The sequence below is a fragment of the Vanellus vanellus genome (genome assembly GCF_965231255.1).
Source record: "Vanellus vanellus genome assembly, chromosome: 3".
NCBI classification, from domain to species: domain Eukaryota; kingdom Metazoa; phylum Chordata; class Aves; order Charadriiformes; family Charadriidae; genus Vanellus; species Vanellus vanellus.
The window spans coordinates 112,924,454-112,935,327 of record NC_138907.1 but is presented as its reverse complement, the minus strand read 5'-3'; the positions used below and the strand labels follow the sequence as shown (position 1 = coordinate 112,935,327).

General features: G+C 44.1%; 1 protein-coding gene across 2 annotated transcripts; it reads left to right on the top strand.

Annotated features, from left to right (window-relative positions):
• The first annotated feature begins 502 nt into the window (after positions 1 to 502).
• Positions 503 to 9,888, top strand: ODC1 (ornithine decarboxylase 1). Of its 2 annotated transcripts, XM_082480935.1 has the most exons (12): positions 503 to 655; positions 3,192 to 3,297; positions 3,464 to 3,609; positions 3,780 to 3,953; positions 4,137 to 4,309; positions 4,564 to 4,698; positions 4,858 to 4,939; positions 5,269 to 5,352; positions 6,673 to 6,835; positions 6,921 to 7,033; positions 7,302 to 7,516; positions 9,402 to 9,888. In XM_082480935.1, exons 3-12 carry the CDS (start codon positions 3,508 to 3,510, stop codon positions 9,541 to 9,543), a joined length of 1,383 nt encoding a protein of 460 aa, XP_082337061.1. In that variant the 5' UTR covers positions 503 to 655; positions 3,192 to 3,297; positions 3,464 to 3,507; the 3' UTR covers positions 9,544 to 9,888. The 2 variants fall into 2 exon arrangements, with proteins under 2 accessions (XP_082337061.1, XP_082337060.1); XM_082480934.1 differs by lacking the exon at positions 503 to 655 and having other exon boundaries at positions 2,992 to 3,297.
• Positions 9,889 to 10,874: the final 986 nt, after the last annotated feature.

Genomic DNA, 10,874 nt, shown 5'->3' with positions numbered 1-10,874 from the left:
GACACGATGGGTACGACACTCCGGGACCCCCGGCTCAGCGTTTCCTCTCTCGGGCACCCGCCAGAAGCGTCGCTCACAGCCGGACCCCTCCGGCCTCCCGCAGCCGCCGTTCCAACGTTCACCGGGGGGGGCGGCCGGCGCACCTGCTGGCACCGTGCGCCCCGCAGGACCACGCACCGCGGGGGACCCACGGGGGGGACGCGGCCCCGTGGAGTGAGGGCGGCAGACACGGCCCGCGGGAGCCGCGGCAGAGCCCGCGCTGCAGAGACCCGACGCGCTCAGCGCATGGCATGGGCCGGGGCGGGCGGGCGGGCGGGCGGGCGGGGGGGGAGCGTGGCGCGCCCTGCGCGTGTTCGCCGCCGACGTCACAATAGCGGCTGGCGCGAGTCCCTACCCGGTCGCAGCCGATCGGGGCTGGTTTGAGCTGGTGCGTCGCCATAGCGACGCCGGCTGCCCTATATATAGGAGCGCCGCGGCGGTGGCGAAGCTTTGTCAGCCGCGGCGCCCCTGCTCGCTCTGCCGGCCCCGCTCCTCCTCAGGCGGCAGGGCGCCTCCCGCCCGGCTCCTCGCACCGCGCCCGGCTCGCAGGAGGAGGAGGCGGCTCGGAGCGAGGGGAGCGGCCGCCGAGGCTTGACAGCAGCTCCCGCTGCCTGAGGTGAGGCGAGCGGCGGGCCGGGCCGCGGAGGGAAGAAGGGGGCGGAAGCCGGAGCTGGAGCGGGCCGGCGCGGAGCCACGTGTCTGCAGGGCCGCTGCCAAACGGGCCGGGCCGGGCTGGGGCGCCGGCTCCCGCCGCCGGGCACGGGGCCGGCCTGCCTGCTTGCGCGCCCGGGGAATCCCCAGCTCCGGCGGGGCGGCTGCGAACGGGTCAGGCCGGCTTGCCTGGGGAGGCGTTGGCGGCGCCTGCCGGCAGCGGGGGCGGGGAGGGCCCCGCCGGGCTGTTCCGGGGTGGGGAGAGGCAGGAGCGGGGCTCCGGGCGGCCTCGCTCGCCCTCAGGCGGGGCGCTTCGCCGCAGCGCAGCCGCCAGGCCCCGGCCTGAGGCGGGAACCCGTCTCCGCCGCGGGGCGTCGGCCCCTCCGAGGGTCTCAGGGGTGGCGGGCCGAGCTGCGGAGGCGTGTGGGCTGTGATAAAGATGCTCCCCCGGGGCATACTGGGGGGTGTTGGGTGCCCCGCTGCCCGGCGAGGCAGCACAGAACGAGGGGCGAGGCGGGTCGCCGGCTGAGCTCGGGGGCCGCGGGCCCGGCAGGGAGAGCGCGGCAGACGGCAGCCGCCTTCCACGTAGCAGGCGCCGGGCTCGGCCCAGGGCTCGGAGCGCCCGGGGCAGCCTCTCCAGCCGCAGCTCTGGTATTTGAGCCCGGAGCCTGCAGGCATGACTCAGCTGTGTCTAAATACAGCCGCCGGGTAAGGGAACGTTCTGGAGAGCAACTTCTAAATGAGCACAAATGGCCTTTCTTCTGTGAAGCTGCAGAGGCTTTGCACACAATCCGAACAGAAATACACGCTGGGAGGCTGCAGTTTGCATCTACGTGGTCATGTGCTGTCTATGTTCTGTGTAATTAACACTGTAGTTAAAATCGTGCAATAAGGTGGACATGCAAAGCTTGCGAGAAGTTCTGAGCAAAGTCTGCTGTGACCAGCAAAAGTAATTCTCCTTTTAGAGTTTAATAGGAAAAGTGCTTTTCCTGCAGCTCTGTGCAGAGGCGAGGATAAACTAAATTCTTCCTGATGGTATTCACTTGTCTTAACCGCAGCTAGATAGAAGTCCCTAAACTGCTTTCTGCAAAGCTGCAGCGTCTTATTGAAATCATGCTACAATAAGATGCAGGTTCTCTTTGGTAACAGACAGCTACCTGAGAAGTGTTTAATTTGCTGTTTCTTAAGGTCCTTTCAAATAGGCTTTTAAGAGAAGACTTTAATCCAGCTTTTGGGAGAATTATCACTGCATGTGAATGAGAGCAGGGGGAGAATGAGGTTCGGTGGATTGTTGGGTTTTATTTCATTAGAGTTAAAGCTTAATCTAGCTTGACTCTCAAATCTGGATTGTCTCTGAGTGGAAATTGATAAAAAAAATGTGGAGTAGTTCTTGACACTGGCAGTTAAGGTGCCATATGTTTTTGAAGGCTGAATTGGAGTTGTATAATCGCTGACTTTTCAAAGTCATTCAGTAGATAAAGTTTAATGGATTCACATATACAGTGTGTGGAATGAATGATGCTGTTGGTCTTAGAACCTAGTTAATTGTAACAGCCATAAAACATGTTATTTTTCATATGGTTTATAGCCAGACTTTTTGAAACAGAGGGAACAGTGATGTAACTAAAGATCAGTGAATAATTTAGAGTTTGCATAATCTTCAGTCTGAATCTGTGTTACTAGATTGAGTGTAAAAAGTGCTGAGAGAGGGCCGAGGGCTGGACTTGGTTACATGAAACCATAACTTCCTTATGAGTCACTTGCGATGCTGAGGTCTTTAAAAGGTAGCGTGCACTTCTGCTTCAGTTAACAGCTTAATGGAGTAGACTGTCATTCTCTATTTGGACTACCCAGTAAAAGGATGACCCATGCGCTTTGCCATGGACTTCATAGGTCTTGGATGGCAGAGGAGCGTGCTTTTGCTCTTTAATTCTGGCCCTCAGGGGACTTTCTACTTGACTAGTAGATTTCTTTATGGACTACTGTAAAATCCTGTTATAAAGTGTTAATTGGGATCACTGATAAGACTTTGCAGATCACAGTTAGAAACCACTCTTTTAGTGCGTATCTGCCACTCCTGACAGCTGAGGCTTTCTTTTCATGTAGCCTGGAGGTGATGGGTAGAACAGGAAAGCTCTGTACCACCAACAGAGTAACTTCAAGGAAAGCCCTGATCTCATGGCTGGTTTATGCATAGTATGAACTGTAGGGAGAATCCAAATATTCAACTGGCTTTGACCTGGTGAGAGTAGTTACTACTCAGAAGTCAGTAACGTCCTCAGATTCTGACTGTAATAACATGTAAGCCCTTTTCCCAGAAACTATGATAGTGCTTAAAAGTTGTTTTAAAAAAAAGAAAAAGTGGTAAGTAGGTTGACACTGGGACTAGCCATAATATTACCTTCACATTGGAGCTGTTAAAGGAAAAGAGAGCAGGAACTTCCAGGGACTTAAATAAATACTGTCAGATATTATTAGTCTTTTTTTTTTTCCTTTAATAGGTTGAGTACATCATACAGTCGCTGAACAGAGGAGAACTTGCCTTCAAGCTAGCAAGATTTTGTGGAGTGCCTCCTTGGTTCTGATTAAATCTGATCTGTCATCTATGTAAGTTCCTAATCTAAGCTGCTATTAGTGAGCACTGTAGGAATTGTATAATTGTGAATTATATGACCACAATGTAGTGATCATTATGAATTTAAGTGAAGTAGTGAATGTAAACTGTATGAATTTAAACGAAGTATTGAATTGTTTGGTTTTTTTGTATCAACAGTTTGTACTTAAATCCTTTCACGTAAACCTGAAATCTTGGAAATCATGAGTAGCTTCAGCAATGAAGAATTTGAATTCACCTTCCTTGATGAAGGCTTTACTGCCAAGGATATCCTTGACCAAAAAATTAATGAAGTGTCATCTTCTGTAAGTATGATAGGAGAATCACTGCATTTTGTGATGCTTCCAATTTATAAACTAATAGAACAAGTTGTCTTTGCAGATCTTCTGCAAGGCAACCTCCTTTTCAAATACTGGCCTTGAGGCTTATTCTGATATCTGTTGTTTGTAACTTTAAGATGTGTATTTGCTCTTAGGATGATAAAGATGCTTTCTACGTTGCTGACCTCGGGGATATTGTAAAGAAGCACATGAGATGGCATAAAGCCCTTCCTCGAGTAACCCCTTTCTATGCCGTAAAATGTAACGACAGCAAAGCTGTAGTGAAGACGCTTGCTGTTCTTGGTGCAGGATTTGATTGTGCCAGTAAGGTAAGATCTTGACTGTGTTCTGATTAGTGACGTTCGTATATGTTCAGCTTTGTAAGATGTGTTCATATAAAGCATAACTAAGTGGTGCTGCTTTGTTGTACTGATTAGTTGTACTGATTAGTTTGATCATCCATCTAGAAACATCTTTCACAAGTGTAATCTGTTTTGTGTTTTCTTTTTCAGACGGAAATACAACTGGTACAGAGCATCGGTGTACCTCCTGAGCGAATAATATATGCAAATCCCTGCAAACAAGTATCTCAAATCAAACATGCTGCCAGCAGTGGTGTACAGATGATGACATTTGATAGTGAAGTAGAACTAATGAAAGTTGCAAGGGCTCATCCAAAAGCCAAGTAAGTATTGCTAATTGTTATATAATTCTTGCTTGGGTTCCCAAGTTATGGAAACATGTGCTGTTATCTGAAACTTGTTCTTTATTAGTTAAGATAAGCTGCAAAATTACGAGGAAACCTGCTTTTAGCCAGTGAAATCTAATCCTGTGTAGTTTACTATACATTAGGAAGAGACAGACAGGAAAGATTGTATGTTTAAGCCTGATAATGTCTTTTATACTGGAATGTAAACCCTTGTTTTTTCCTGTTTCTAGGTTAGTCTTGCGCATTACAACTGATGACTCCAAAGCAGTTTGTCGTCTGAGTGTTAAATTTGGAGCTACACTTAAGACCAGCAGGCTTCTTCTGGAGCGTGCAAAAGAACTTGACCTTGCCATCATTGGAGTTAGGTGAGTTGATAATATCAAAATAGAGTCATGCTAAACAGGATTTCTTTTAGATCATCTGCCTGATAATAGAGATGCCTTTGCATGTGGTGACTTGAGTTTTGTATGAACTTCTTGACTGATTTGCCAAATAGCAACTGATATTTTGTATCTCTTTTATAGTTTCCATGTTGGAAGTGGATGTACAGACCCAGAGACCTTTGTTCAAGCCATTTCTGATGCCCGCTGTGTGTTTGATATGGGAGTAAGTCTAGTTCTACTTTCTCTGAAACTACTGCTCAACTATTGTGGCAAAACTGAATAAAGTGGAAAACTGTTATGGAGTTAAAAGCTAGCTAAGTTGCCAATTTCGCATTGTTGGACTTTTTGGGGTCATGATAGCTTACTTTGGTTCTGTGAAATTCATCTACAGGTGTGCTAAAATCAGCAGCTCAATCTCAAGTGACTGTTACTTGAACACAATGAGTTAGCTCTGTTCCAAGTATCGATGAAATGACTTTACCTTACTTTTTAAGATAAAATGATAAACTGAGAATTGCAGTCTTGACAGTGTTGTTGTTAATCTCATTTTAGGCTGAACTTGGCTTCAATATGTATCTGCTTGATATTGGTGGTGGCTTCCCTGGCTCTGAAGATGTCAAACTTAAATTTGAAGAGGTATAGCTTTGCTAAGAACTTTTCAGAACTTTTTCTTGAATGTTGGCCTGGATTAAACAAAATCTTGCTTTTTCTATCTGTATGTGGACACATTTGCCAGAAAACTTGTCTGCTTGATCGGAAATTTAATTTAGAGGAAAAGGGGAATTAATCTGCAAACTGAAAATTAGATGAACCTATTAGATACATAGCTAAATGACTGCATAAACATGCAGAGATACCAAACTTGTTAAGCAGGTTTTAATTGCAGGCTTGATTCTTACTGGCATAGATTTCTTCCACTTGATGCTGTACTTCAGGCTATCTAGATGGGCAGTGCTCCCAAATAGAGTGAAGAGGTAGTCCTGAACCCATGCTGTCCTTCTGGGTGGCAGCAAACTAGATCAGTGGTCTGGTTTAGAACTAGCTTTTGGGTAACTTTTTTAATCAATCGGTGTTCTCCAGTCTGCTTTCACACAAATAGCTCTGCTTTCAGAAGAGACAAGGTTGCTGGGCATTAATAGGACTTCCACTTAGAGCAGTGTTGTCAGAGTGCCTGCCAGTCCAACCTAATGTGGTTAGGTGGTTAAATTTAATCATCATCTTTTAACGTGGTTAAATGATGTTGCATTTTTACGTAAGGAGATGGCAAATAAGTTGCATAAAGTGAGTTTTCTGTTAATAATACGGGCTAACATTGTCTCGCTAATAATACCTCTTAATGAAGGCCGGCTTCTCATAGTACAGTATTAGCTTACATGAAGTATCGAGAGCAAATGATGTTGTCATTGGGCTCCATGGCATAACACAGTCATGCTGCAGTTGGAGGCAACTTAATAGTCACGGATAACTTCAGAACTTGAAATAACTGTTCATGAAGGTAGCTGAATTTCAAAGGTGATGACAAAGCCTTCTGTATTGTTAAGATCCTGTGAGATGACTTCTTTAGGATGCAGTAAGCTGGGGGATATTGCATGATTAGCAGAACTACAAGTGGACTAGAAATTAAAATTGAAGTGTGGGGACTTGGAGGCCATTAATGTTGGTTTAATGAGTTTAGGAGGGATAATTTCCTTTAGACTTAAACATGAGTTGTTTGGTCACTTTGATTTTTAAGCTGCAAGTACTGTCTGCTTCTTTTGCTTTGTACAGACTTAATTGCAAAAAAACTTTGGGAAAATAAAGCAGAAGCAATCAACAGAGATTACAGTATGCTAATAGTTATTATACACTTGACCAGTATGTCATTGTGAGCATGAAAGTCTGACTTCACCTCAGACTTCTAAAATAGCACCTGAGTAATTGCTGAAGTTCTAATATAGGCAACTGATTCTTCCCTAGATCACAAGTGTAATCAACCCAGCACTGGATAAGTACTTTCCTCCGGATTCTGGAATAAATATTATTGCAGAGCCAGGAAGATACTATGTTGCATCAGCATTCACGCTGGCAGTCAACATCATTGCAAAAAAAATTGTATTAAAGGAGCAAACAGGTTCTGATGGTATGTTAATCTAGACCTAATCTTACTTCTAGTCAACTGTGTTTCTTTCCCAGCATTCTCTTACTGGTATCTCAACTTCTTCCAGATGAAGATGATGCGAGTGACAAAACTCTTATGTATTATGTGAATGATGGAGTCTATGGATCATTCAACTGCATCTTATATGATCACGCACATGTTAAACCAGTTCTGCAAAAGGTATGGTCATTCAGAAGTATCACATCGTAGTCATGTATCATGGATGTAGGAGAATCCCTGTCACAGCAGTCACTTCTCAGTTCACTGCTCTCTTCATGTCACCAGAATTCAGGATTTGACTTGGGAAGCAAGTAGTGGAATTAATTCATAACTAAGGGTAGCTCTCCTCCCCTTCTCTGCAAGGTGGAATGTTAACACTAATGATGATATTACTTCTAGAATCTCCGTTTTGATAGTCAGACTAATTATACTAAACTCTCTTCTTTAGCGGCCTAAACCAGACGACAGCTGTTATTCCTGCAGCATATGGGGACCAACCTGTGATGGCCTGGATCGTATTGTTGAGCGTTGTAATATGCCAGAGTTGCAAGTTGGTGACTGGATCCTGTTTGAAAACATGGGTGCCTATACAGTTGCAGCAGCTTCTACTTTCAATGGATTCCAGAGGCCAACAATACACTATGTCATATCAAGACCCGCATGGTTAGTAATGAAGTATCTTGATCCATCAGTGCTTTTGATATAGATGACTTTAGTGAATAGCACATATCAGTTGGATGTCCTTTAACAAACATGGCCATAGTTTTAATGCCGCAGCTCTTGTAAAACCTCCTTCTGGTCTGGAGGAAGGCAATGCCTTTGGAGGTTTTTGCTGTGTGCTTAGAACAATGCTAACACTGCTAGTTTACTCTCTCTGATGTACTTACTTCTGGGAGAGGTGCTTTTAAAGGGGTAATGTTAGGAGTCTTTTCATTAACCTGGGTTTCTAGCTGGTGTCTTTCACTCTTGCACAACACGTAGAATCATTATGGATTCATTACAGTTAGCTTCTGTGACCAGTAATTAGGGACCAGTCAACCACAGTTCTAATAGTACACTGTCTTGCAAATTGGTAGCTTGTTAAATCCTGACTGCAGAACACAGGAATGCTCAACAGTGCTGCTTCACAATATGATCTGTCTTTATTTGAGAGCTATTCCTTGGTTTAGGTTGAGCTCTGGCTCATTGCTCAGTGCAGAGTGCTAGATCTCCATGGGAAGTTATTAAACAGGTAAGCAAAAAAAGCAGGACTACCTCGTGAGTGCAAGGATAGTGTGAAACTGCACCTTAAATAGTTTAAAGTAACCTAGATGCTTTTCTGTGCCAGACAGGTTAATGGATTGCATCTTCTATAAAAATGGGGTTTTCCTATAAGAGGAATACAGAGGAATATCTCTGTATTGAAGTCTGCCTACTAAACTGGCAGAGATCATTTGGGCTGCAGTATTGCCCCCAAGCGTGATTAATTTTGGGTTGCTTTCAAATTTACTGAAAATGTTTAAGTTTGGGGGAATTCCGGCCATAAAACTAAGAGGAGGTTTCCTATATTCTTTTACTAGCCTTACCTCTATAAGTAAGGCTTGTATTGTTTCTTTCCTTTAGTGAAACCTCCTGTCAACTGAAGCGTTCCTCAAACTAAATTAAGCAGTCATGGTCTAGTGGGAGGTGTCTCTGCCTCTATGACAGGGGGGTTGGAACTCTATGCTCTTCAAGGTCCTTTCCAACCTAAACCATTCTGTGATTTTCCCTCTAGCTCCCCTCTGTCCAATGCCCATTTATATACTGAGCATGATGTCTCTGGTACAGAATATTCCATTGACCATTCTGTTGGTCTATCTGTACTCCTCAGCTTCTATGGGAAGCTGAAAAGAGTCCTTGAAAAGCATGAACGTTGGTTAGCAACAACTAAAACAACATGCATTACTGACATACCTTTCACAGCAATCACTAGAAGGAAAATTAACTCCCACCTGAAACTGGGACAATATAGTATAAGTCTAAAAACTCAGTTAACTGAAGTTCTTCTGAGCTTGTCTTAGTACAACTCCTATCTGAGTATGGAAGGAGTTGCATGGGTCTCACTGGTCAGCTCCTTTATGTTCCTAGTCTGTCATCCATACTTTTACTTGATCCAAGTTACCTAGGAATGTGAGGGAGTGGGATAAGGGATAGTTGGGGACATAGGTCTGAAATTCTGAACTATTGAGCACTGAGTTGTTAAATCTGTATAGCATGTGGTATACAGATGTAGCTACAGGTATATAGGTGCATCTTTGCAGGTCTAGATCTTACCCAGAAGTGGTGAAACTGGGTTGGTATTGGCGCTTGTCCTAAAGCCTTAAAGCCTAGCCAGCCACAAGTGACCTGCATGGACTCTGCTATGATTTCCACCCCCTGCCCCAGTAATACTGTCTGGACTGCAGGTGATGAGTAAAGAGTTCACTTCATGCTCCCTGGCAGTAAAAAATTACTTTGCTTAACTTCTTTCTGGCAAATTATAGTGAAACACTTTTTGACTGGTGCTCTGCTTTTCTTTTTTTCTTTCTAGGCAACTAATGCAGCAGATCAAGGAGCAAGGGTTCCTAGCTGAAGTGGAGGAGCAGGATGTTGCTAGTCTGCCACTCTCTTGTGCCTGGGAAAGTGGAATTGAATATCCAGCAACTTGTGCTTCAGCTAGCATTAATGTATAGGTAATATTTAGTAATTAACTGCAAGGTTAGTCATTGAATTTAGGGCATTTGGGGGACCATTAACTTAATTCTTGCTAGAATTTTTAAGTGATTTTTTTTTTTTTTTTAAAGTTTAGGTTTGGCATAAATGCAACAAAAATGACTAGGAGATGGGTCACAATTATCTGTGTTCCTATGGAAACTATTTGAATATTGTTTTATATGGATTTTTATTCACTTTTCATGTATGCTACTAAAGACTGACCCTCAACTGTCAAACAAGTATTTGTAGCTTGTGTATGGCAGAACGGGCTAAGCTTAGTGTTTTGTGACCTACCTGTTTTAAAATAAAGTATATTGAAATAACTGGTCCTGTGTTTGGTTACTCTGTAGAGAGTTAATCTGTCATGGATGACTCCTACAGCATATATGAAGGCAGAATATATGAAGGCAGACCAGATGCTGTGAGCCCGAGCTTATTAAGAAATAACACAATTGCCATCTCCTCCCCTACCCTTGCCCTCCCAACTTACTGAAGTGAAGGGAACCCCTTAATGGGTAGGGAAACTAAATGTGATTAGAAAAAGCTTGACCGTCAACAAGTTCAATACTGCACAAATTCTTGTGGCATTGCATTTGTCTTTCACTATTGAACGTGGGCTGAACACAGTTACACAGTTGCATATTGCAAATTCAATGCAGTGCCCTTTTTATTCACATTACTCTAGAATTGCTGTGGCCAGGACTGATGACTGTTTAAACACATCTAGTCATTACTGAGAGAATACAGCACAGGCTCCATGGCAGCCACTGACAAGCTGCTTGTTATGTGTGTGAGGATTAAAATATGTCATGGGAAAACTTAAGAAACTGAAACTATGCAGCTGACTAGTAGGTGATGGCTATTCTCTGACCCTTGTTGCCTAGGGCTTAAGTGTAAAATGAATGATAAGAAATAGGACTCAATAATTTGTGCATGCGCTAGAATTAGAAGCTCTTATTTAATGTGATGAAAATACATGCTACCCTGTTAAACTTCTGACTTTGGACTAAATGTGATAGATGACACTAAGTACTAAATACTAGAAGCTAGTACAGGGTGTGTTGGTAAATTGGTGAGTCTGCTTACTGGAGTACAGAGCATTATGACTTGTAATAACCTGATCTAGTTTGCTGCCACTGGTTGCACTAAAATTGCAAAATATTTGGCACTCCAATCCATCCCAGATCTGGGTCTGTTCTCTTTGCCAGAAGGACCATACATATACGTATCAGGCATTTTCTAAGATATGTCTGCATGTCAAGGGGAAAACCTTAATGCATTGAATAAGTATGTGAAGCTTAAGCTAATT